This window comes from Acinonyx jubatus, chromosome B4 (assembly GCF_027475565.1).
Source record: "Acinonyx jubatus isolate Ajub_Pintada_27869175 chromosome B4, VMU_Ajub_asm_v1.0, whole genome shotgun sequence".
In the NCBI taxonomy this organism is placed as follows: Eukaryota; Metazoa; Chordata; class Mammalia; order Carnivora; family Felidae; genus Acinonyx; species Acinonyx jubatus.
Genome location: NC_069387.1, coordinates 44,453,716 through 44,481,229, shown reverse-complemented (window position 1 = coordinate 44,481,229; position 27,514 = coordinate 44,453,716). Strand labels below are relative to the sequence as shown.

General features: G+C 38.7%; 3 protein-coding genes across 3 annotated transcripts; 2 read left to right on the top strand and 1 right to left on the bottom strand.

Moving 5' to 3' along the window:
- The first annotated feature begins 8,466 nt into the window (after positions 1-8,466).
- Positions 8,467-9,435, top strand: LOC106965732 (taste receptor type 2 member 42-like). The gene has a single exon (XM_015061812.1). The coding sequence runs from the start codon at positions 8,467-8,469 to the stop codon at positions 9,433-9,435; it is 969 nt and encodes a 322-aa protein (XP_014917298.1).
- Positions 9,436-15,885: 6,450 nt separating this feature from the next.
- LOC106965731 (taste receptor type 2 member 42-like) lies at positions 15,886-16,824 on the top strand. Its single transcript, XM_015061811.3, has one exon. The coding sequence runs from the start codon at positions 15,886-15,888 to the stop codon at positions 16,822-16,824; it is 939 nt and encodes a 312-aa protein (XP_014917297.2).
- Positions 16,825-21,836: 5,012 nt separating this feature from the next.
- On the bottom strand, positions 21,837-26,575 carry SMIM10L1 (small integral membrane protein 10 like 1). The gene has a single exon (XM_053225831.1). The coding sequence runs from the start codon at positions 26,399-26,401 to the stop codon at positions 26,165-26,167; it is 237 nt and encodes a 78-aa protein (XP_053081806.1). The 5' UTR covers positions 26,402-26,575; the 3' UTR covers positions 21,837-26,164.
- Positions 26,576-27,514: the final 939 nt, after the last annotated feature.

Sequence of the window (27,514 nt, the reverse complement as noted above, 5' to 3'; positions counted from 1 at the left end):
GGAAAGTGGGTGATGGGCATGGAGGAGGGCACCTGTTGGGATGAGCCCTGGGTGTTGTATGGAAACCAACTTGACAATAAACTTCATAACAAAGATAAAATAAAAACAAAAATTAAAAAAAAAATCACAGAAAATTACAGAAAAAAAAGACAGTTCCACATGTTTTTAAATTTAGTTCTTTTCAACCTTTGAAGAATAGACCATTATGCTATTTAGACACTTCTACAGCATAGAGAAAGGGAAAAACTTGCATTTGTTTTTATAAAGCTACCATTATTCTGACAATAAAATATTCAGTAAAAGCAGAATTAAGTTTAGACAACAAAACAAAAATCAATATATATTCTTATGAATTCCTTTAAGAGCTTTTTCAAATAATGAAAACTTGAGAACGATTTTTTTCTTCAGTCATTTCATATAACCATTAACAATCATCGTGCATGAGATTTGATCAACAAAACAAAATAGGACACACGTGTTTACATTGCTTTTTGACCCAACTGCCCGGAAATGATTGAAAGCGCTCTTTAAAAGAATGAGTTCGTAACATTTCTGAAAAAATAGCAGGGAGTATTAACTGCACATTAGAAAGTGAGGAAGCCCTTCTAGAGGTAGAAGGACGAGCTATAGATTCACAGAGAAACAAGGTGGAAGGAAACTCATAGTTGAAAGCATATAGACGACTGTACAGCTGAGGAATCAGCCAGAGTGTTCCAAGCTCAGAGTTGAGTGCATGTTGGGAGTGGGAGATGACCCTGTTGAAAATGTCAGGATGGATAATTGAGATGCACTGCATTTTTGACAACACGGATTTTCAGCATTCTGCTTCTCCCATCGATATTGAGCGCAGGGCCATACTATATTCAACACCAGGTTAAAACGCTGTGTGTATTTTCTGTCCTAACTCCTAAGAGGCAGGTAGCATAGTACGTAGATACCTGAGGTTACAGGTACGGAGACGAAGGCAACTGTTTTCTAGACAGTGATCGTAAGTCTTTTGGAAAATGGTTTCAAAATGATAAATAATCGGTGTACGGAAATGAGTGTGGAAACCCAAAGGTCATTCCTGCTGTAGGGACAGCGGATGGTGCAAGACAGCCGGAAAAGACTCCTAACCAAATATCTTAATACCCAAGAAGACAATGTTTGCAGGAGATTCGAGAAAGGAATGGAAGCCTCCGCAGAGTTTACTGATGGAATTAATTTCCTTCTGATGCATCGGGCATCATCAATTAAGAGAAGGGCAGGACAATAGTTTTTTTATGACTCCTATCTCAGATTCTGAATTTCCTTAAGATATGGCACCTGTTACATAACACGGGGCACACGGCTGCCAGCACCGCGGTAGAATTGAGAACAGCGACGTCTTTTATTCTTCAAGCGGCGGACGTACCAGGTGAGATAAGATTTAAACGTTGTAGCCGATTAGGGGAAGTTACTCTGCCAAAAATGGTTACAGACAACTGTGAGAAACAAGGGAGTTTCTTAAGCATGACATTTCCTTGTTGGGGAAAGATGGCATTAGATCCTGGGCTCAGACACGCGGTTGAAAGGCTGCCGAATTGTCAGGTCTCCAAGGTCGAGAGAAGTTAAATTCCTGATGGCATGTCTTAAGCGTGTCGCATGTTGAGATTGCTAATGTCCTCAAATCAACCCATGTAAAACCTGTGGTCCCTTTGGGCCTTACTGAAAGCTGGAAAGCAAAAATTGTCCTCTTAAAACAAGCAGCGAGGTAGCAATTTCAGGACATCAAAAGATCTAGAGGTAATTCAAAGTGTTCTATCACCCCTTCGTTTTTCTACTCAAAGAAATATTGTAAAACACACTGTGTATCACCATATTAATTTCGATGCCTTGCATGCGAGGGTTTTTTTTTTTTAATGTCTGAGAATATATGGATTCTTAACGTATTGAAAAATTAAAGGGACATAGAGAAGATAGAGTAGGTTCACATTATGTAAACAGAATAATAATATTAATCTAATTTACTAATTAATTCTAGTTAATTCTAACCAACACAACAATTTCTTACAGCAGTAACATTTTATGATAATTTTTTGCATATGCTCTCATTTTCCCTCCTATTTTTATTTTTATCTTATGTATTTTATGTTATTATTATTATTATTTTTTTAGGTAGGTTTTACACGAGGAGACAACCCAATGCAGGACTTGAACTCACAACCCTGAGATCAAGATCGGGATGCTTAACCGACCAACTACCCAGGCACCCCTCCCCTCCTATTTTTAAATGATGCTCCCCGGGTGCCTGGATGGCTCAGTAGGTTAAGCGTCGACTCTGGCTCAGGTTATGGTCTACGGCTTGTGAGTTCAAGCCCCACATTGAGCTCTGTGCTGACAGCTCAGAGCCTGGAGCCTGCTTGGGATTCTGTGTCTCCCTCTCTCTTTGCCATTCCCGGCTCGTGCTCCGTCTGTCTGTCCCTCTCTCTCAAAAATAAATAAACAAATAAATAAATATTTGAAAGATAAATAGATAAATAATGCTCCCATATCCACATGGTCATATCGTATAACTATTACTTTCTCTCCATTAACCTTCACTAAGTTTTAGTTGTACAAGTGACTGTATGTTTAATGTTCTATCAATACCAATATTGATTCTTTCTAGGCATTTTTGCTGTCTAAGACTCATTCTCCAGTAAACGCTTCAGGAAGGGCTCAAGGGAACAATATTCCCCTAGTTAAGGACAGCTCCTGTACTCTCTTTTGCCAGAATGTCAGTTCTGCAGATAGAAAATCACATTTTCTTTGTTTTTGCCTCTTTAATATATTACTCTACATTCTTTTGGCAACAAAGAGTGTTCTTATTGAAAACTCTTAGGGTGATCTACTTTTATTCCTGGTAAGTCATTTGCAATGTCTCAGAAATGTGCATGGAAATTTCTTTTTCTTTAAAGTCCAGAGATCATACTAGGATCAGTAGGGTCAGTGATCAATACTGATCATACTAGGGTCAGTATTCTCAGATTTTCAGATAATTCTTTTAATTACTAGTTTCAAATCCTTTAAAAAATTTTTTTTCGCAAAAATGTATTGAGTTAGTGTTTTCCAAATTTGTTCTTTTACCTCGTTGTGGTTTTCTTCTTTAGGGGCCCCTATTAACTCTAATTTAGCTCTTCTCAGACTACTTTCCAAAACTTGCTATTTTCTCTAAAATCCTTTTATCTTTTTCTTCATTCCTTTGTGATTTTAAATGTTTTCTTCTTTTTTATCTTCAACTTCTTTTAAGGGACTATTTATCATGTGTTCTCATTTTGTGTTCCTTCTAGTTCGGATATAGCTTGTATTGTGATTTTTTTTTCTTTTATTTCTCATTCTTTTCTGAGTTCTGTTTTTCTCATTCTTTTCTGAGTTCTGTTATCTCATTTCTATCAAAAGGGTTTTTTCAAATATCTTTTCTGTGGGCACATCTCTTTGAAGTGCTTTCACTATCTATAGGGATGTTATTCTGTTTCTTATTCCCTCTTTTTCTCATAATAATTTTGTAAGAGACTTGACTTACATTATTTAGCATTTAAAAACTTTTTTATATGAACTCACTTTTATACACACATAAACTTTTATAGGGAACTTATGGGGACGCCTGGGTGGCTCAGTCGGTTGGGTGTCTGACTTCGGCTCAGGTCATGATCTCACAGTCCGTGAGTTCGAGCCCCTCGTCGGGCTCTGTGCTGACAGCTCAGAGCCTGGAGCCTCAGATTCTGTGTCTCCCTCTCTCTGCCCCTCCCCGGTTCATGCTCTGTCTCTCTCTGTCTCAAAAATAAATAAACGTTAAAAAAAATTGAAAAAGAAAATAAATAAAGAGTAGAAAATGAAGACAAAGCCTATCTTTGGAGGCAAAGCTTTAACACCACAGGTTTAGATCATTAAAAAAGAAAGAAAGAAAGAAAAGGAAAAACAAACAACAACAACAACACACTCCATTGATCGGATCGGGGGAAAGGTTGGATGTAGGTTGAAATCCCATAGAGTGGCTGCAGGGTTTTACAGCCTATTTTGACAACCCCATCCTGTGTTCACAGTGATCATTCTTAACACCATGCACGTTCAAAACGACCTCATATATTGGGTGCTTGGGACAAATAGAAAGGATCAAAATGGCATCAATGGCCCAATCATCTGGCATCCCATCTCCGCACAACAGATTTGAGGGTCATCCACGGAGTAGACACAGTTTAAAGGTGGAATAGTGTAAAATGGCTCCATAAGGGCTATGTCTGAAGTATTTTGGATCCATATCTTTTTAATCTCTGGGACAGCCCTAAAAGTAGGGCTAAATATCACAGTTTCATTCTAATGAAAAAAAAAAGTTGTGTTTTTTTTTTTTTTCGAACACCAACTGCATTACATTCGGAGAAGAGAGCTCTTCACACCTCCGTCTACTTCCGTTCATGGAAACCAAGCCAACTTTTCTCCAAGGTCCCTTTCTCTATGGCATAATTACTACCGGCTGTAGGAACCCTATTTAATAAATCCAACATTTGTTTCTGGGGGACTGAGTCTTATAATGCGCACACAGTTCATTTTAGTTGATTTTATAAAATCAACTTACACCCATTATTTAGATCCAAGTTCTTTATATTTTTATTTTTATTTATTTTTTAAAGTTTATTCATTTATTTTGAGAAAGAGAAAGTGCAAGCGGGACAGGGACAGAGAGAGAGGGATAGAGAAAATCGCAAGCAGGCTCTATGCAGTCAGCACAGAGCTTGATTCAGGGCTCGAACTCATGAACCGTGAGATCATGACTTGAACAGAAGTCAGAAATCGGAGGCTTAACCCACTGAGCCACCCAGGTGCCCCTAGATCCAAGTACTTTCAATGAATACTAAGGTACTCTAGAAGAAAATTCTATTGGATAGTCTAGCATTTGCTTTACTTTTGTCATCCTAACCAAGTTTTGAGGACTATAAATCGCTTTAATTATCCTCCATAGCTAAAGATACAGATATAAATTTGTTAGGCAAAGAAAATGCAAAAAGAATGACAGGACCTCAGTCTGTATTTGCACATTAGCAAACAAGAGATGATCTCATCCCTTATTGCCTCACATGGAAGACTGCAGCCTATGGGATGGTTAAAAAAAAACACAAAAAACTCAAAACAAGTGACTGGACTAGGTGAAAGGAAGAGAGGTGATTATCTGTGAGATAGGGAAGGGCAGTGCTATATTAGAAGCGGTTGTTTTTGAACTTGAGACAAATTCATGACCTCTATATGAAGCAGGAAATTTTCATATATTCAACAATGAAGTCAGAGAATTGAAGTGCTTGGATGCATACCTAAAATGGGAAAATGTGTGTAGTAATGGTTTAAATTTTTTAACAAATCTAAGGCTTTGATTACATCTAGTGTGTAATTAATACATACTGGCTAAAAAAATGCTAAAGCCATTTCAGACTTGTTGAGGTTGTGGAAATTTCATCTTTTAAGAGAGTGTTTCATTTGAACTGTTTGCTGATGATATGAAGAGATGGAACAGGTTATTATGTGTCCAGAAACCTTGCAAATGGGCATTTGAACAATGTTTTGAAGAATCCTTTTGGATAATCTGTGTAATCTGAATCATCGTCTGTGGATAAGGTCAATTTTGTTTTGTGCTTTCTGATCTTACATCTTTTATGTCATTTTCTTGTCTTACTGTGATTGGTGAAAACCTGCAAAAAAATAGATATAGTGAGATGTTTTTAGCTCACTGGGCCCCAAAGTCAGGGGGAATGATTTCAACGTATCCATGGGTACGATATTTCCTCTAGGGTTTTGTACACAGCTTTTTACCAGGAAAAAGAATATTGTATTCTATGCCCAGTTTGCTAAGAACATTTATTATGAATAAATGCAGATTTATGTTAAACTTTTTCCCCCTGGTATTTCTCCTTTAATCTACTAATGTGTTGATCACATTATAGCCATATATGGGTATACTTCTATATAGAAGTATAGGGTTTCTAATGCTTCATTTTTGGGATCTCATTGACACGGCAGTTTGGTTTCTATTCAGTTGAACTATTCTTTTCCATAGTAACTAAGGACCTCTTTGCTACCTCCTTATAGAAGAAGGGTAGTATCAGGAAGAATTGGCTACTGTTTCTTTGTAACACTCCTTGCTCATGGTTGCTTTGAATCCTGTGACCTCTTGGTTTCCGTTCTCTGTCTGACTGCCTTTTGTCTTTGATTTCTTTATCCTCTGGTGTTCCTCAGGGCCGTGGAGCTCATCCATCACCTTTTATGGAATTGGGTATGTGCTGATGACTCCCAAATCTGTTTATAATCTCAATTTCTTTTCTGAGCTGTAGTCACAAATACCCAAGTGACTGCCCCATCTTTCCACTTGGATGATTTACATATACTCCGAAAATGTTCAAAACAGAACTCACCGTTCTCCAACTTTTCTTCTGTCTCCCACCCATTGCTACTATGTTTGTTTGGTTTTTTTTTTTAAGTTTATTTTTGAGAAAGAGAGAACAGGAGCAGGGCAGGGGCACAGAGAGACGGAGGACCCAAAGTGAGCTCCATGCTGACTTCAGAGAGCCGGATGTGGGGTTCACATCTCACAGAACCGGGAGATCATGACCTGAGCCAAGTTGGCTGCTTCACCCACTGAGCCACCCAGGTGCCCCTGACCACCCCTTGCTTCTAGAGCTGCTCTCCCTCCAGGGATTCCTTTGGGTCCTCATACTCCATGCATCCAGGTGCAAAAGAAGAAGCTTGAAAGTGCGGGCTTCTCTGCCTTTTTATAGCCCCAAATCCATCACCAAGACTTGCTGATTCCATCTCCTAAATGCTTCTCATAGCCATGAATTTCGCTCCATTTCTAGACATTAATCTTAGTCAAGGCTATCATTCTCCTTTCGAAAATGCTACTACCAAATTTCTTTATTTGCCTTCAGCCTTGCTGTATCCAATAAATTCCTTTCTTCCTTCTCTTTTTCCTTTCTCCCTCCCCTTTTTCCTTCCTTTCTTTCTTTCTTTCTTTCTTTCTTTCTTTCTTTCTTTCTTTCTTTCTTTCTCTTTCTTCCTATAATTTTAAATATTTGTTCTAAATCAAAAATTTTGTCATACAAAATAATTTACCCATAGTTCATTGTACAACATTGTTCTTGAAATATACACTTTACAAAATTCATAGAATTTAATTTGGGAGTGTGATAGTAACATTGAAAAGAGCCAAGGGCCAAGTTTTTAATTTTATTTTTAATTTTTTAATTTTTTTTAAAATTTCATTCACTATTTTGGATGTGGTCTGGCAACACCAGAACACTTAATGCCAACAGACACAAGAGCTGTAACTCTGAGTTCATTTCTGGTACATTAATGGCTTCTGTCAAACTCATTGTTCCTAGAATATAGAGCAAATATGTTTGTTTATTATTTCCTTATTTAATCTGAAATGATTTTCTACCTATTTTCTGTTAATTAAGGCTAGATGGACACCATTATATCTCTGGCCAAAACAAATAGAACAAGTACAAAAATAAAGAGCAAAACTGGGGAATATGTTTACTCAGAAGACATGTTACTCAGAGGTACCTGAAGAACATTGTAATTACAGTAAATTATCAGTGAGAAGACTTTAATTTCAGAAAAGTAATTTGGGTTTTGCCGTCTTTTTGTATTTTGTTTGATCAGGACAAAATATAACTTAGTTCTCTCCTGAAATCCTAATTATCTATAAAATCTGAGGAAAATACCAATTTTTTTCTCTTTCCCCAGCAGTAATGTTTATAGTTACCTTTTTTGTGTTCACATTACATTTTATTCTTACTTCTTATTATTTCTTTCTGTGTTTTCACTATTTTCTGGATCTCCTAATGTTTTTTTTTTTTCGTAGCAAAGTATATTACTTTTGGAAATGACTCTGACACATAGCAGATACTCAAGATATATTCATTGAATCATAACTAAATTTTAGGACAGTTTATTTAGATTTAGATTATTAGATTATTTCAAAACTTTCTATGAAAAACAACGAAAATATTTGGATCTAAATGGCATAGTATTTCAGGTGAGGTAATTTTTTTCACAAATCAGCGAAAAAGAATCTGGCCCATATTTGCATGCTAGCGAATTTGACTTCAACCTTTGGATCATTACCTCAAGTGGAAAATTTGAATCCTTGCCAACTATAAATAGAAACACAAACAGTTTGGTTTGGAAATGAGTAGCTCTTTCAAATAAATAAAACCATCTTCATGAAAGTATGTGGGATGCTACCCCTTAGCAGATGGTTCTGGATTAAGATCGGCATTACAATAAAGCAGAGAAATTTCCATATACGTATATATATGAGACTGTATCCAACAGCAGCAGGTTGTGGTTAACACTGGAATCGCAAAGAAACACGGTGAAGGTAACTATCAGAAATGGATGCTGTGCCGAGACAGTTTGATTACAAATTTGCTAATGAGACACGACGTTAGAAATTTGGATTTTTTTCCTGCGGAAATGTTAGCCGGACTGGATAAAATCTTTCTTACGCTGTCAACGGCAGAATTCATAATTGGAATGTCGGGGAATGTGTTCGTTGGACTGGTGAACTGCTCTGAATGGATCAAGAACCAAAAAATCTCTTTTGTTGACTTCATCCTCACCTGCTTGGCTCTCTCCCGAATCACTCAGCTGCTGGTGTCATTGTGGCAATCATTTGTAATGACACTATCTCCGCCTTTCTATTCCACTTGGAAATCAGCAAAACTTATTACTTTGCTTTGGAGAATAACTAATCACTGGACTACCTGGTTTACGACCTGCCTGAGCATTTTCTACCTCCTTAAAATAGCTCACTTCTCCCACTCTTTCTTCCTCTGGCTGAAGTGGAGAACGAACAGAGTGGTTCTTGCCATTCTTGTCCTTTCTTTGCCCTTTCTGCTGTTTGACTTCCTGGTGCTAGAATCATTGAATGATTTCTTCTTAAACGTCTATGTGATGGATGAAAGTAATCTGACATTACATATAAATGACAGTAAAACCCTTTATATTAAAACCCTGATTCTTCTTAGTTTTTCCTATACCATTCCTATTGTTCTGTCCCTGACCTCACTGGTCCTATTGTTTCTGTCCTTGGTAAGACACATCAGAAATTTGCAGCTCAACGTCATGGGCTCCAGGGACCCCAGCACACAGGCCCATAAGGGGGCCATTAAAATGGTTATGTCTTTCCTCCTCCTCTTCACAGTTCATTTTTTTTCCATCCAATTGACAAACTGGATGCTTTTGATATTTTGGAACAACAAGTTCACAAAGTTTATCATGTTGGCCATATATGTCTTTCCCTCAGGCCACTCATTAATTTTGATTCTGGGAAACAGCAAACTGAGACAGACAGCCTTGAAGGTACTGCGGCATCTTAAAAGCACCTTGAAAAGAGAAAAAACAGTTTCGTCTTTACAGATAGACATTCCAGGGTCTTTCTAAAGATAAAGACTTAATGAGGAGTCTTTGAGGATCAATTTCACTTCTCTTTTTTTTTCCCCCTACAGGGTTCCTTTAAGTATTGTCAAACATTAATGAAATTTCCCCTAGAAAAAGTTACTTTTGATGATAATTGACCCATGGTCAGCCAATATAATTTTTAAAGTATTCAGTTTTGTTTAACACAGTGGTTACCAATATTTAAAAATTGCAAATAGTCTTTCAAAGAGAATCTAAATTATTTAATTTTATATGCAAAAGATTTATGTAATTGTAATTCATATTACATGTCAGAAGCATGTCGTGTTTTAGAAATCAAGATAAATTACTATTCACTAGGTAGACGATCTATAAAATGGTGATAGAAAAGTTAATTGAGCAACTAAAGTCAGAGATGGGAAAAACATGACCTCATAGGGTAAAGGCTTAATTTTTTTAAAATGAAAAAGCTTTTCACTGTTGTCATTAGAAGTCTTATTGATAACATGGGAATGAGTTATTTGAAAATAATATTCACAGTGCAAAGCAAAATAAACTAAAAACACATGCTTATAATGGTAATCTTAATTTGAAAGTGGTATTTTGACTATCATAACCTAAATTTAGATAAAGTAACTACAAATTCTAAATAAAGTTAAGGGTAGAAAAGTTTACTATAACATTTTGAACATGATGTTGTAGATTTTAATATTATACAGATGCTATGCAGCTATATATAATGGAATTCTTTAAAAATGAAGAATTCTTGGGTCGCATGGGCGACTCAGTCAGTCAACTGTCTGACTCTTGGTTTAGGCTCAGGTCATGATCTCACAGCCATGAGATGGAGTCCCCATCGGGCACCACGCTGGCTGTGGAGCCTGCTTGGGATTCTCTCTCCCTCTCTCTCTCTGCCCCTCCCGCACCCCTTTCTCTCAAAATAAATACACTTTTTTAAAAAATGAAGAATTTACTTAGGGTTTCTTAGGGTTTACTTTCTTAGTAAACCCTAAGGGTTTACTTTCGATGTATTCTTTAGATTGCATTAAAGAAACAAAAAAGTTGTAATTAAATGATGATAAATACGTGGGTTGTAAATTAGTCTTGACGGACCTGTAGGTATGGACATTGTTCTAGGGCTGCTCCCTGGACCTGGAATGGTGCTAGAATTATGAACATTTCTCCCTGTCCTCCCTCGCCGTATTTAGAAAGCTAAACCTTTAACACGTCTAGGCTGTGTGGTGCTTCTGTGTATTGATAACAATAACGATGTGGATAACGGTTTTAATCATAAGACATATTTTACCATTTTTCCTAAGTAATTTACATTTTACAAAAGGAAGTTTATTTATTTGGCCCTTAACTTACTATTTTGTCCGATTATCACTGTAATTATCTGGCCTTGGTAAAAGCGAATATGCAAATCAGGCTGAGTACCTTTAGATTCAGGCATTGAGTTTGTTTTGTTTTAGACAGCCTTTCATAGAAATGACTTAGACATAACCTTGTACTATTTATAAGATGGTAACCAAGCACATTGTTTAATTTTTAGCGTTATGAAACTTTTCTTTGGTATGCAAGATAAAGTGATTGAGCTAATTTTTTAGCAGCTCTTCTTTCTAAGAAGTAGGCCTTAGGGATAAGTGAGTGAATGTTTAACTTGGAGTAAGTCAACACTCATGCAACAAAGTTAGGGAGTTGGAACTATAAGGAATAGGGCTCTAGTCTTGACAAAGCAAAGGACTAGTAAAAGAAGACAAGGTCATAGGCTGGGGTCATTGCAACTGACGTACTGTAGACTGTATTTGAAGAGCGAGTGAGATCGAGCCCTGCATCTCTACTTTCCCCGTAACAAGAGATGTCGTGGGGGACTCAACAGCAGCTGAGCCACAATCCAAGAAGAGCCACTCCCAACACAGGCATGGCCAGTGTCATCCACCCAGAGAAGAAATATCCATAATTGTATCCTACCCTGGGACCAAAGTGTTGGGGAAGGATGGAGATTGTCACCGATTTCTTGTTAACTATTCTTCTCCCCCACCAAATAAATGTTCAGTTAAAGATTCTGGTGTAATGATTGGTGTTTTCCATTTGTCTACCAGGTGATTTATGGAAGAGGAACAAATAACTTGTTTCTACTGCTGAAATGGTCGTATCTCTGATCCTTAGGGTGACTACTGGAGGCAACTGATAAGACATAAATCAAGCACAGCAAGACAGTTCTCATGAACCCTGGTGATGAATGTGTCATATAGAAACCCATACCTCTAGTGATCTCTGAGAAAGGCATGCAAATTTCCTCAAGGTCTCTGGTGGTTTGTCTGCTATCTGCCAGTAGGTGGCTTCTCCTCATAAGATCTTGATTAGACCCCATCTCCTCTGAGCCAGGGATGCCTTTAAGGGACATGTGTATCATCGCAGGGTCTTCCCAATTCTGTCATTTGAGACACCGGATAAGTTGCCTAGAGTAACTCCATATCCTGTTCAGGACCTTAAGACCGATCTTCACAAGAACAAATTGATTTGAAAAGTTTGAGGAATTTGAAAAACACATACAGGCAAACTTGTTTTTTGTCTCCTTGTACACTTATAGACTACAGCTTTTCAAATTTTATTTTTTATTTTTTTCCATCAGTATCAACGCAGCCTCAGAAGACGGTGGAAATACCCAATCATTCTTATTTTGAGCGTGAGACAGGTTTGCCAATGTGGAGGTTGGTATCAGTTAGACTGTCCCTGTCTTAGGTTTGTCATGAGAAAGAGCCAGTGAGGATGTTGGCCCCCTAAGGATTTTGAGGGGAAAAGACCCATGGCCTTCAGTTTTGGAAACAAAAAGAATATGCTAAGTGAAACAAAAATCTATGATGAAACATGAAAGGTTGTTCATGTAAGCAGTGATTAAGCTGGGCAAATAGTCTCCATTTGTGAAAGATGAAATCTCCGTCCCTTCAGGCGGTGGCCCTTGCCCCAGCTAATTGCTTCTTCAACTAGGGTCCAGCCAAAGAAACACTGAAGTTCTCTTTTACTTAAAAACAAAACAAAACCAAACCCAAACAAACAAACAAAAACCCCACAAAGGCCAGTACTTTAATGCAGTGACTATCAAGTTCGGTGCATGAAAGTTCCTCGTTGCAATTCAAAAAGAACCAGGAAGCTACTTCTGTGTTTGCAAATAAGTGGAAAAGCTTGCTATTGATAGGATGGGAGAGAGCATACAGGGCAACATTTGTTGCCCGCTTCTCTGAGACTGTCAGGAGATCTAAACATGCGGGCTTGGGGAGGGAAAGGCAACAGAAAGAATCCAACAGAAAGCTAAGGTATATTTTTTCACTGGAGATGTCACAGACACGGGGAGGAAACAGGAAGAACTCAAGCCCCCCCCCCCCCAAGGTGGTATTAATGATAGGACCTCATAAAATATTCAGTTGAACCATCTTTATTTAAACCCACATAAGTGTTAGTTGATCACTATATAAGTATCACTCCCTATCACTCAGGAAGTCAGCGTTTTGTTTGAAATAGGCCAACATAGACTTCCGAATGTATTTTCTCACAATTCCTTAGAAGAATTGTCTCTCTTTCAACTGATGACTATAACATAAGTGTTCATACGTTTTCGGATTTAAATCAGTCATCATTGGAAGTTCAGACTATTTGGGATTGTCACTGTATCATACACATAAGTTTAATTAATTGTTATCTGCCCAAGCATTTTGTAATAATATATCTTATGTTTATACGTGCAATAATACTTTTTCTTTATCAAGTATAACAACTTCTATTTTAAGATAGATCTGGAAATATCAGTGATCTCTAGGGCCTTCTTGGTTTCCTGACACAAAATACAGAGTTTTGGGGACACCTGGGTGGCTCAGCTGGTTGAGTGTCCGACTCTTGATTTCAGCTCAGGTCATGATCCCAGGGTCATGTGACTGAGCCTTATGTCTGCTCAGCATGGAGGCTGCTTGGGATTCTCTCTCTCTCTCTCTCTCTCTAGCTTGTGCATGCTTTCTCTTTCTCTAAAAATTAAAGATTAGAAAATTAAAATTAAAAAACAAAATATAGAATTCTCTAACCATCTCCAACTCCCTTGCCTGGAAGTACTTCTTTTTCATGAAGAAAAGTAAAAAAGTCCCCACCTCCTGGGTGCTACCCCTGCAAGCTTTTATGATTCTGTATGACTTCTGGCTTTCAGCCAGAAAGGCTGGAGAGCAGTGTCAGTTATTTCCAGGTTAGTACAGAAATTGTGCATGAATTCATACACATGTCATAGAACTTTCTCCAATTTTAAAGAGTTGCTTTTGTTTCTTGTTCTTATACTTGTTTGCACAGTCGAGTCTCATTCATTGGTCTCTTTTTCTCTGCTCCCAATAGGATTACCAACTAAGTTAGTATTCATTCATTTAACCAATAGCTATTGAGGGTTTACTGTTTGCCAGCCCCTCCCTGTCCACATCGGTGGACAACAAAATAGTCCCTTCTGTCCTGGAGCTTAATGTGATCATAGAGGTACTTGGTAGCTAAGGTCACCTAATCTACATGCCTGACATTATGTTTTTGATGCCTGTAAAATCCTAGGCCCCCACTCTCAATGTGCATAAAAGCAGAACACCAGGTCGGTGCTCCCTTTGGTGCCCCGTGACTTCTGGTGTGGCCTTTGAGCGTTCAGGCATTGGTAATGTAGAGCATCACTATTGACAGTCTGAGGCCAACACAAAACAGGTAGTTTTAACCAGAGTCAAAATTGGCTGAATGGGGAATGCATTGAGGGCTAGGGGGCAAAATTCCTGTCTCGTTCCTGGAGAATCTTCATAGATTTGCAGCTTTCAGGTACAAAGATTTTTGCCTGGGTTCAGAAGGTACTTTCAACCATGTATGGAGGAGTTCTCAATGGGTGCCAACAATATATCCTAGACAATAAAGTAAGATTCCCTGGGGTTGGCTCACGGACATTAACATATATTAATTATTAATATAACACACGTACGTACACCTAAAGTTCTCTCAATAGGAGAGAGAACCTTGCGGTCGAGGTTGAAAGACGATTGTATTAAAGTTACCTGTTCGTTGAAACCAAAACCAAACTAAAATAAATTTTACTGTAACTGAATTTTTTATGAGACAAAGATTTTACCAAAAGCAGGATTAATGAAAAGAACCCCTTCCCACTCCTCCATTTTTTTTCTACTCTATTTTTTTCTTACTATTTTTTCCCTCTCAGGTGACAAGAGCTTATTCAGAATCAAATAGGCAGTAGCTGATTGAGAAGAAAGCTCAAAATATTCAGAGTAATAGCTCAAATAGGTCTGATATTGGTACCTTTGCATATGGTTTTATACCCTTCTGGAAGATCATTTCCCTTTGTGTCTATTTCTTCAGGAAATCCTAAAAAGTTTCAAGACGGCTGTAGATTTCGTAGCACACTTCTCTGTGTGGCAAGTTACATTTTGGTCAAACTTCTGTCACATTCAATGGTAACAGTTTATTTGACGTTGCTTTTCCTAATACCCTGTGAGCTCCTTGACGTTACTTCTCTTTATTACGCTTACCACATCTATAATAGTATCTGAAATATGATGGGTTTTATCAAATGGATTTAATGAATAGTGCCTGAGAATTCTATTAAAATTAAGCAACCTGAATCCAAATTCTATTTTCTTATTTATTTATTTATTTATTTATTTAGAGAATCCCAAGCAGCCTCCACACTGTCAGCACAGAGCCCCATGCTGGGCTCAATCTCACAAACCGTAGATCATGATCTGGGCCGAGATCAAGAGTCCAACGCTTTGCTGACCGCGCCACCCATGTGCCGCCCAAATGGTATTTTCAATTGAAAAGGAAAGCGCAGGGGCAGCTGGGTGGCTCAGTCAGTTAAGCATCCGACTTCGGTTCTGGTCATGATCTCATGGTTTGTGAGTTCAAGCCCCGCGTCAGGCTCTGTGCCGATAGCGGCAATGCCTGGAGCCAGTTTTGGATTCTGTGCCTCCCTCTCTCTCTGCTCTCCCTCCTTTGCTCATGCTCTCTCTCTCTCTCTCTCAAAAATAAACATTAAAAAAATAAAAGAAAGGGAAGGAAAGTGCAAATCAGTGTAAAGAAATCGCCTCGTATTTGCATGTTCCCATATTTGACTTTGTTCTTCCAGATGTCCTCCCAAGCGCAACACTGCTGTCAGTGCCAGTGATGAGTGGGAACACTTACTGTTTAATTTGGAAATCAGTAGCTGATTAGAAGTTACATTAAAGTTTTTCATTTAGGTCTGTGAGACCGGATCTCCTTGTGTAAAGCTCGGACTTACAGCTGGAACCAAAGAGAAAGATGTTTTGTGAAGGTCAGTGAGATAGTATCTGAGCATTTTTAATATCAAAGTGAAAAGTATCAAAGTGGACTTTATCCTCCAACGTTTGACAGAACAACAACAACAACAAAAATCAGTGAAACATAGGGCTAGTTTCCTGGATTCTTTCTACAGAAATGCCATCTGGAATCGAAAATACTTTTCTGACAGCAGCAGTAGGAGCATTCATGATTGGAATGTTGGGGAATGGTTTCATCGCACTCGTCAACTGCATTGACTGGGTGAAGCATCGAAAGCTCTCGCCAGCTGACTGCATCCTCACCAACCTGGCTGTCTCCAGAATCATTCTTCTTTGGATGATACTATTCGATTCGCTTGTAATGGTGTTTTGGCCACATCTATATAACATTGAGAAACTAGCTACCGCTGTTAATATCTGTTGGACACTGACCAATCACCTAGCTACCTGGTTTGCCACCTGCCTGAGTGTTTTCTATTTCTTTAGGATAGCCAATTTCTCCCACCACTGTTTCACCTGGCTGAGGCGGAGAATTAGCAGGGTGCTCCTTGTGCTTCCTCTGGGGTCTTTATTCTTACTGGTTTTCAACTACAAATTATTAGTTGGATTTTCTGATCTCTGGGCTACCATCTACCACAACTATGAAAGAAACTCAACTTGGCCCCTAGATGTAAGTAAAACTGGGTATCTTAACAGCTTGGTTATTCTCAGTTTCATCTACCTAATCCCCTTCCTTCTGTCCCTGACCTCACTGCTCCTTTTATTTCTCTCCTTGATGAGACATACCAGGAACGTGCAACTGAACTCCAGCTCAAGGGACTTCAGCACAGAGGCCCATAGAAGGGCCATGAAAATGGTGATATCTTTCCTCCTCCTCTCCACGGTTCATTTTTTTTCCATCCAGTTAACAGGTTGGATTTTCCTTTTACTGAAGAAACATCATGCCAATTTGGCGGTCACGTTGACATCGGCTCTTTTTCCTTCAGGCCACTCATTTATCCTCATTTTTGGAAACAGCAAGCTGAGACAAACTGCTTTAGGACTACTGTGGCATCTCAATTGCCACCTGAAAATGGTGAAACCTTTAGCTTCATGATTTCCAGAATTTTCTATAACCCAAGAGAATTAATGATGAACATTGAAGATCCATTTTAACTTTTGTTTTTCTCGCTGGATGCTTTTTAGATGCTATTAAACATCACAGACTTTCCCTAGAATGACCTATAACCTTAATAAGCAAACATGATTGTCATTGTAAAACTTGCTGGTAACAAGAACATACCTGAGTCAGTATGAATATAAAATTTATAATGCAACATGTATTAATGTTACACATGTTAGCAGACATTTATTACATTCATATGTGAGAAAAAATGATTATTTAGAAAAGAAAATCCTCTCCAAGTTGAACGAGGTGGAATATTTGTACAATACTAAGTTAAAAAGAAAGGAATAAAAATGCCGGAAGCACAGTCCCGTAACAAAGACATAACTTTTAAAACAAAGGAACAGACTGTCACTATGAATCCAAGCTAGAATAGACACTACATTTGTTGAATAAGACAAAAAAATTGACTTAATCTATAAGAAGACATTGAATAATTATCCCTAAGTGTAGAATAATGCTTTTATGTCTACTTTACGCACTTAGACACTGAGTTTGTGTGGGGTGTGTGTCTGCGTGTAAGGATTGATTATATGAACATTTGTGTATCTTGTCAAAGAGGACAAACACAACCAACTCACTCGCCAGGGATAAGAACGGAAAGTTTACAAGGGAATATTGTGTATTTGTATAAAATTTAAACATGTGTGTGTATATATGTAGTGCTAGGTTGACTTTTCTCATAAAATAATTGAAATGAAATCAAAGTACCTGAAAATGTATATAATCTTAAGGTCAGCAGGTGGCAAAATTGTGCTTGCTAATGATATGGAAATTGTGAATATAAGTTTGATATATAGTAATTTTTAGAGATTATAATTTTAAACATGTTTTAAAACTATCAACAATGAAGAGATCTTTCTAGGGTTTTAAATGGCTGTCATTGTTTCAATTGTAGAAGCAAGCAAAAAACAAAACCAAATTAGATAATCAATGTTGAATACATGTGGGTTATAAGTCAATTTTGATGGAGCAGTAGGTCAGGTCTGATGCTGGGAAGAATATAAAAACCATAAGGGTTTTGTGTCTTACTCCAGGAACCATCTGATGTAACCATGATGATTAGGACCCATGCACATAAGACCCACATAAAGATTTAGATTTTTTAAAATATACTTTTAAAAGATTTATTAAGTAATCTCTACACCCAACATGGGGCTCAAACTTACAACCCTGAGATCAAGGGTCTCATGCTCTACAGGCTGAGCCAGCCAGGCCACCTAAAGATTTATATTTTTCAACTTCACTCATTATGTTGGACACTATATAAGAAATTTCCTGGGTGGGGGGTGGGGGAATTAGATGGTGACCAAAAGGTACAAACTTCCAGTTATAAGAAAAATACATACGAGGGATGCAATGTATAACATGGGAACTATGATTAACACTGCTGTACGGTATGCTATCACAGTGGATCCTGAAAGTTCTTGAAAGTTGCTGAGAGTGGATCCTAAAAGTTCTCATCATTGGGGCACCTGGGTGGCTCAGTCGGTTGGGCGTCCGACTTCGGCTCAGGCCATGATCTCACAGTCTGTGAGTTCAAGCCCCACGTCAGGCTCTGCGCTGACAGCTCAGAGCCTGGAGCCTGCTTCAGATTCTCTGTCTCTCTCTGCCCCTCCCCCGCCCTCACTGTGTCTCTCTCTCAAAAAAAAAAAAAAAAAACCAAAAAAAAAAAACCCATAAAAGTTCTCATCACAAGGAAAAGTACCTTTTTGGGGGTATCTACGTGAGATAGTGGATTTTAACTGAACTTATTGCGGTAATTATTTTGCAATAATTGTAAGTCAAGTTATTATGGTGCACAGTTTAAGATTATACGGTGCTGTGTGTCAACCAAATCTCTATAAAATGGAAAAGAAGACATTTCCTAATGATTGTCCCTGGGATTATCTTGCTCGAGCAAAGGTGAAATTCTAATACTGGCTATATTTAGATTCAGATATTGAGGATAATTTGCTTTAGAATGCCTCCTGTTCAATAGGAAAGTTAGATTACTTTGTGCTTATTAGAAAACAAGCATATTTAGTTTTCGTTTTTAGATTTACACTCTGGTGTCAGTCAACTTTAATGACCAAGATGAAAATGATTTAAACAACCATTACGAGTGGGATTTAGCAGTAAATGTCTCACAGGGACTATGTCTTCACTTCTCATGTAGTAATGTTGGGGGGATGAAGCTATAAGCAGGAACCTATTCCTGACAATAAGAAGCACAGAAAATGACTATTAAAATGTGAGGCCTGTGCTATAGACTGGTTAGTGGCTACTGATGTATTGCATTTTCCCTATTAAAAAGATTAACTTGAGATTGAGGCCTATGGTTCCCCCTTCCTGGAACAAGAGCCTGTATTAGAGACTCTAGTCATGATCCAAGAAAAGCTACACCTATCACATCTATAGCTAGTCCCATGCAATCAGGAGAGAATTGTATCCTATTCTGGGACCAAGTTATTGTTCCCAGTGATTGCCATTGCTTTCTTGTTATCACTTCCCTCCAAAAGGAACTTTTTTTTAAAGAATTTTTTGTGGCTCAGTCGGTTAAGCGTCCGACTTCAGGTCAGGTCATGATCTCGCAGTCCATGAGTTTGAGCCCTACGTCGGGCTCTGTGCTGACCTCTCAGAGCCTGGAGCCTGTTTCGGATTCTGTGTCTCCCTCTCTCTCTGACCCTCCTCCATTCATGCTCTCTTTCTGTCTCAAAAATAAATAAACGTTAAAAAAATTAAAAAACAATAATCTCTACACCCAACATGGGACTTGAACTCATGGCCCCAAGATCAAGAGTCACATGCTCTACTGACTGAGCCAGCCAGGCACCCCTTAAAGAAACTCTTTATAGTCTCAATGTACTAAGTTTTATTTATTTATTTTTTCAGTTTGCCCACACCTGAGACCAGGAGAGTTGCAAATAACTTGTTTTCAATGCCAAAAGAGGCTTTTACCTGAGCCCTTGCCCTTGGTGTAGAGCTTGGCCTGGACCCTTGCCCAAGCTAAGATAGTTTAATTTCGAGCCATATGGTCTTGAAATTTACTAAAAGAAAAGGTACCAATGGAAATATGCATGGATCAATACGGATTCAAAGGTGACATTGTCGATTTTCTGATGGTTTAGGTATTTTGTCTGCTGTTCTGGATTGAACTTCATGTGCTCTGAACCAGGGACTTCCTTAACTGAGGTACGGAAACAAGGGGGCCATGTGCAAAACCCATAATTTCACACTCCACTCACCTGCGACATTGGTTAATGCTTTTTGTAGGAATCAATGCCACATGCTGGACGGCTCTCAGGATAAATCTTCATTTAAAAAATTGATCAGATGATTGGTTTGACAATTCAGAAAGAAAGTTATTGACGGAGGTTATTTGTAGGAAAAAATCACAGGTGACAGATGGGCTATTTTCTTTCTTTTTTTTAAATGTTTATTTTTGAGAGAGAGAGACAGAGTACAAGCAGGAAAGGGGCAGAGAGGGAGACACAGAATCCGAAGCAGGCTCCAGGCCCCGAGCTGTCAGCACAGAGCCCGACATGGGGCTTGAACCCACAAACCATGAGATCATGACATGAGCCAAAGTCAGATGCTTAACCAACTGAGCCACCTAGGCACCCTTGGGCTATTTTCAATTTTAGCACTTTTGGGAAACACCAACATCCATGCAGCTTTATAACACAAAGGCACTGGTACCTCTATTCCTTGGCACCATGTTTAAATGAGTTAGTTTAAAAAATAACTTCTTTTTCTTTTTATACAGATCTAACTCGACCTCTGAATTTTAAGTCCTATTAATTATAGTCCTCTTTGACTTCAGTGTGAAATGCTTTCAAAGTTTTCTTTTTATTAATTGGCAAACTAAGATAGTTTCTTAAAAAAAATCTTTTTCAAATTAAACCTCTTTTCATTTATTTGTTGGCCCCACTCTCCATGATTTCAGAGCAGACATTTGAAGCACACTATTTCATTAGCAACTTTTACCTTTTGGTTGTGATAACTTATTTTTCCTCACTTTGGTTCCTATGAAAAGGTATACTGAATCTATTTCACCCAGTATATGAACGACTTTCATTCTTCTTTGTTCATGGATGCCCTCCACTACCTTCCTGTGAATAAATCCACAGTATTTGAAAGCCATAAAGATGGGCAACATTTCCTAATGTATGCGGCAGATCCCTAATTAGGATAGGAACTGGTAGGATTGCCTGGCCTCAAATGTACTGCAGCTAAAACTACTAAGAATTCCATAGTTCCTTATCATTCGTTGTGGGCACTCAGTAATGTCCTTGGCCTTTTGATTGTTCCAAGAGCATGATTGAGATTGGTATATGTGTGGAGGAGAGGTGAGGAGAAGTGGACTTTAGCTGTAAAGATTCACGACTTGTTCTGGTGGTAATCTTGCTGGGCAGTAGGTTATTAAAGATTTCTTATTAAAATTGTAATGAAATTCCCACACTCGTGGTAATCCAAGCAGACTTATGTGACTCAACTGAAACCTGTTGAAATTCTATTTATTGCAGGGATTCCTTTCTTGGTTCACTTGCTCGAAACCTTCCAAGTCTATTCTTCAGACTACTTTCCAGGCTCGGTTTCTGGCATTTTCCTCCCCCTCTCCTTTTGTTCCTATATGCCTAAACTTTCCATTCCTGCCCCTTGATGTCTCCACGTGTAGTCCCATTTTCTTTTCAACTCTATCAAATCTATTCATGCTCTACCAGGAAAAGTCCCCATTAGAATAGGATTATAAGACTTTTAACAGAAAATTTAGTTAGGCCTCCCCAAAGCAGTGATGGACAGTTTCAAAATTCATGATTAGCTGATCTCTACACCTTAAGGGGAAAGTGTTTCCATTCTAGGGGTAATGTCTTTTTCTCTGTCTCCCTTCATCCCCTTCTTCCCTACAAACAGGCCAAATGACTTCAGGCAGCAGACAGTATAAAATACTGGACTTAATATCAAATTATATCGAATGCTTATATTCTCATACATAAAGCCCTCAATAAGTGCACTAAAGAAAAAAAAGAGATATTGCCAACTATTACCCAGGAATTACTTTTGTTTGAAAATTTAAGAAACAGGATTATTCAGAATTACCTATACATTATAAAAAATTGAATCTCTCATCAAAAGTATCTTTAGAGATAAACTTAGGGTTCAACTGTGGTTTGGCCAATTACTATGACCTTGGGAAATTACTTAACCTCTTTAAATCCCAGTTTCCTTATCTGAAAAATGATGATAAAAAGGTCTTCCTCACAGGGTATACATGAGAATTATGGAGATCCTGTATGTAAATAACTGCACAGTTCCTGGTAGTAAAAACTCAATCAAATTAAAAATGCTGGCAATAATCATATGCCCTTTTAGCCAAGCAATCACAAGTATTTTTGCTCTCAACTAAAGTTATATGAACTTCTTGTTCCCTTTTAAGTTATATTATGTTCTATGATCACATTTCCCTTTTATAGTTAAAATATAACACAGTCCTCATCCCCCAGCATTTTTATCATTTACACTTCATAAACGTTTTTTTCTTTTTTGGTGAGAACTATGCCACCTCTTTGCTTCCCCATGCTTGCAGGATCCTTGGACCAATCAATATTCATGGTGGCCTGAAAGAGCTCAATTTATGGGCAATGAAGTGAATCACTTTATTATCAGGGGCAAATATGTTTATTTCCTTCATTCATGACCATGTGTGGGAAAAAACCCCAACTAATTTGGCATTTATTCAACTATGCCTGGATCTACTGTGCATTAGGCAATGCTCTAGGTAAGGGACAGAGCAATGAACGTTTTTGGCTTCATGGATGTTGCCTAGAAGGATGCTAAAAGGAATAAAACTATTTGCACATTAGAATAAGTGGTTTAGTCAGGGCAAAAATCGTGTTTTCTCCCCTGGGAAACTTCAGTAAGTTATAAATGTTGGAAGAAAAATAGGGACTGGGTGTAAGAGCAATTGTGAAGAATAAAGGGTAAGTCATGGAGCCTTCATTCGGTTCCTACTTTATATTTGCTGATACTATACAGGCTGTAAAACTGGATAGGATACAATATCTTCCCTCACAGTTTCCAGTATAGCCGGAGGATAGGATATAGTAAGTGCTAAGTGCCATGGTTTCTTTAGTGTAACAAAAGGCTGATCTGAAGAAAAAAGGTTGAAGAAGGCACATGTTCATGTAGCCACCTGAATGGAGCATCCCCGTACCTCACTGTACCAGGACTAATGGTAGCCATTCTTTGCTACGAAGACATGAGTACATCCAGGGAATAGTGACGCTCACCATCAGTAAGTCCCTTGGCAGACTTCATTGATCAAATTACATTTCTGATGTTTTAGATTAAAATGTTTTAGTTCCTGCACTCTCAGGGCAATATGTAATAACCAAGGTTAGAGATTGTAGAAACCACTCTCTTGGATATTTAAAAACAAAAACCCACATCTGATAACGAATGCACAATTAGGCAAAAATGAGGCAGCCCATGAAAATGGCATAAGTCGATGTTAACACAGCCTTTGGATGGAGTAAAAGAAATTAACTTAATATAGTCAGGGGAATCTGGGAAAAACTAAATTAAAACAGTGACATCTAAGTTCAGCCTTGAAACACAGCTAGAGTAACAACAGGCAAAAAGAAAAGAAAAAAGACAAGAAAAGACAAAAAAAAAAAAAAAGAAAAAAAATAGAGAAGGCAGAAAAAAGTAAAGTAGTAAGAGGAGGACATGACCCAACAGCTTAGAGACAAGGAATAAAGGGTAGGAAATACAATTTCCCAAAGCCAGACCTGGTGCTTAAGGGGACACTGATTTTACCAACCCTAGAGTATACTTGTTGGTGGGACACAATTAGTGGAACACAAAACACAGCAAATAGTTTAAACCTTGACCTCTGCAAACAATGGCCGCTTTTATCTCACCTAAAATCCTTCTGGAGGATCTGCCCCATACCCCCAAGGTCAGCACCTTATGGATTTCCTCCAGGCTTGAAAAGCTCTACTGGAAAAAAAATGGGTATTCTGTGAGTTTTAAGTTTCATTCACATGTTAATGAGATCTTCTGTTGGAACAGATATGGTTTATTGTGTATGCATCAAGCACTAAGCCAGGCTTATCTTCAATTCTCAGACTGATTTTTTAAAGTAGGTATTTTTATCTTCATTTATAGTTGAGGAAATTGGGTTTTAGGCAGATTAATGGACTCACCTAAGACCACAAAATGAAGTTTGTATCTTAACAATGATCGGCCTGATTTAAAAACTCAATTCCATTTCACTATGGTGGCTCTTAACCAATGCTGTACTTTTCAATTGCCTGGGGGGAACTTCTAAAAATAAAACTTCAATTATTTTTTGAGAGAGAGAAAAAGACAGAGAATTCTAAGCAGGCTCCATACTCAGTGCAAAGCCTGACTCGGAGCTCGATCTCACAACCCTGGGATCATAACCTGAGCTGAAATCAAGAGTCCAATGCTCAACTGACTGAGCCACTCGGGTCTCCCTAAATTAATTTTTAATCAAGGAAATATATATACAGTTAAGAAAAACCAAAGTACTGTTACACTGGTAGTGAAACACAGCAATCCTCTATCTTTTCTCTACTCATCTCTGATTTTTTTCTCGAGACAACCACTTCTTATGTTTATTGTTGTTTTTTCTGAATGTCCATATACTGATTTATTGACTTCTCTACATTAGATCTTCACTGATTCTTCCCCATTACACATACCTGTCTCCTCTCCAATCCCCACAATGTTACACAATCATTTCTTGTTGTATTAGTATTCAGCATTTATATAATTATGACTGACTTTATAGGACGAGTATTATTCATAATTTGGAAGTATGCAGTGTAGTTTTTGAAAAACTGAATTGTCCTGTTTCATAATAAATTTGTTTCCTTAATTTTTTTATTGTTTATTTTTGAGAGAGACAGAGCAGGAACAGGGGAGGGGTAAAGACAGACAGAGACACAGAATCTGAAGCAGGCTCCAGGCTCTGAGCTGTCAGCACAGAGCCCAATGCAGGGCTCAAACTCGCAAGCCTTGAGATTATGACCTGAGCCGAAGTCAGATGCTCAACCAACTGAGCCACCCAGGCACTCTTGGTTCCTTAATTTTTAAAAACTCTGCAGATCACTAATCTATCCCCAGCCTCTGAAAACCTAAGTATCTCTTGTCTTTTTATTCAAACACATCCGGTATTCTCAGTTTTTCTTTTTTGAGACATTCTACCTCTCTTTAGTCATTTCTTACTGAATTCAAGCTGTTCTCCCCTACCCTCCTCCCTCTTAAATAGTTATATTACGATTTTAGCAACTTTATGGCATACTCTTTTTGCCCTTTACCCTTTAAATAATCAAATGCTTCTCCACATCAACAACAGACTGTATCTCTGAACTTCCCACTTTATAAGGACATCATTACCATTCCATATACTTTCCCCTCCCCCTTCAACAACCCTACTTGAAAACTGTACTTTTCCATTATCAAAGCTGTTAACACTTGCATTCTACTTTGTAACCATAATTAAGTATTCTCTCAAAAGATAAAAACCATAAACAGCATTTACATTAATTATTATGATTATTGAAGTGTTATTCACAAAATAACCAAGGTTAGTGCTATGACTGGACTTCCTTTTCTTTGGTTCCAAGGTCTTGAACTACACGGACACTGCAAGAGGGTCCACTTTCTAAAACTCCAACCCTGTTCAAAATCCAGCAGCATTTTTCGTTGTTTCGTATTAGAAGGATGTTTTTCCTGTACACTTGTGGTTATTTTCACTGAGAATTTCAGAGTCATTGTTTTCTCTGGTTGAAGAAATATATTTGCCTTCCACGTATCTCTTTAAGATCTTCAGCTTCTTATTCATTCAATGTCTTGGTTCCAGTCCAATCCCATCTTCCCGAAATTTGTTTTAATTTGGACTGTGAGCTTGTACATGAAAAATTTTTTTTTCTGAAAACTTTAGTAGCCGCCCTTTTCTTTACCCGGCATCATGTTCGTCCTGTTCTTAAGGCTGCAAAGCATCTTAAATATTGTCGTAGGCCTTAACTGAGGTTCTTTGCTGTCCCCGGAAAATCGCGTATTTCCTTTCTCTAGCCTCGACCCGCTTTCTGCCCCGGCCCTGGAAGCTCCGGTAGGAACCGAGAGTGCAACCTCACAGAGCGCTCACGACCTCTCGCGAGATTCCAGAGCTCCGTGCTTACAAATTTTCTTCACCGCCGCCAGGCCTCCTGGGAGTCCGCCATGTCCTGGCCGGGATGTAGGCGGCGTAATCACGGCACTAAATATGTACCTGCAAGCGGATGTTGAGGATCACCGAGCCCGCGACGTAGAAATACGGGAAGTTCATGCGCAGCTGCCAGGCCAGCTCGAAGAAGGCGAGCAGGGTGCGGGAGAGCCCTTTGCAGAAGACTCCATATGAGCTGGAGGCCCCGGCCGTGCTGGAGGCGCTGAGGGCCAAGGAAGACGGAGCCGCCGCGGTGGCCATGAATCTGGTGTTGCCGCTCCCGCAGGGCATAGATCCGAGAGTCACCCCGGCTCTTGCAGGCCTCCGACCAATGGCCGGGACGGCGAGGGGCGCAGTGCGGGCGGCTAACGGACCGCCGGACTCACACCTGCGCCTCCCGCTGCCGCAGCTTCCTCCCCAACGGCGCTCGGCCCCGGCCGCCGTTGGAGCTCCGCCCCTTCCTGTTTGATGCTCCTACTGGTTTTTAGCGCTTAAAGCTTAACAGGCGGTAGGTGCGCAAGGGGTTATTTATATATATGCCATACATAATGTCTTATATATGGACAGCCAAACAGATATGGTTTTCTCTTTAAAATGAATAAAGGTAAATAAAATCATATAATTTGCCCTAGAGAACACAGTTTGTAAGGGTCAAACTCTAGGTTAAAACTCAGGTTTGTCTGCTGTGTGATCTGGGTTATTAGCCGGGAATCTCACCCTTTGATTTCATAAAATTAACCCTAATATTAGAGCCAGATGAACTCAAGTTCAGGCACAAAGTCTCCGTGTTCATAACATACTATAAGTGTAAAGGATCACAGTCGTGGGCTCTGGGTTGTCTTATGTATTAGACTCTTCCAGTTGCAAGTGACAGAAACAGTTATTTAAACAAAACGAAACGCACACACATACGCATATATACTATTCTTTTTTGATACGTATATACCATATCATATTCCCACCCAGGTGGAAAAAGTCCTGATTAGGTATGGAAGATTCTACCATTTCTGCCTGGGGATACACCTGTAACGTGTGGCTAGGCCCCAAAGGTTGGAATATCACTAAAAACTATGAATAACCTTAGTGTAACATAGCGTATCTCCCATAGCCACATATTCTTCTGGTGTTTAAATGATGCACACTTCGTTAACTTCTCTAACTTCTCCCATTTTAACTAGTAAGCACTGCATTTTTCATCATAGACAACTTCTGTATATAAGGATTATTCAGATGTGTAACTTCTGATCAAAACATTCATATTACAGTCGTTCTGAAAATTGTTCAAATATCCCGCATCTCACCCTGCAGCGAATAGCTGTGGTGACCATTCCAAGTGCAATTTATGTGTCCCAGAGGGACACTCTGTGGCATGATATTTGTAAAATGTAATTGTGTGTCCCCAGC

Excerpts from the sequence above, each read along its gene's own strand:
- LOC106965732 (XM_015061812.1), top strand. The coding sequence starts at position 8,467 with ATGTTAGCCGGACTGGATAAAATCTTTCTTACGCTGTCAACGGCAGAA.
- LOC106965731 (XM_015061811.3), top strand. The coding sequence starts at position 15,886 with ATGCCATCTGGAATCGAAAATACTTTTCTGACAGCAGCAGTAGGAGCA.
- SMIM10L1 (XM_053225831.1), bottom strand. The coding sequence starts at position 26,401 with ATGCCCTGCGGGAGCGGCAACACCAGATTCATGGCCACCGCGGCGGCT.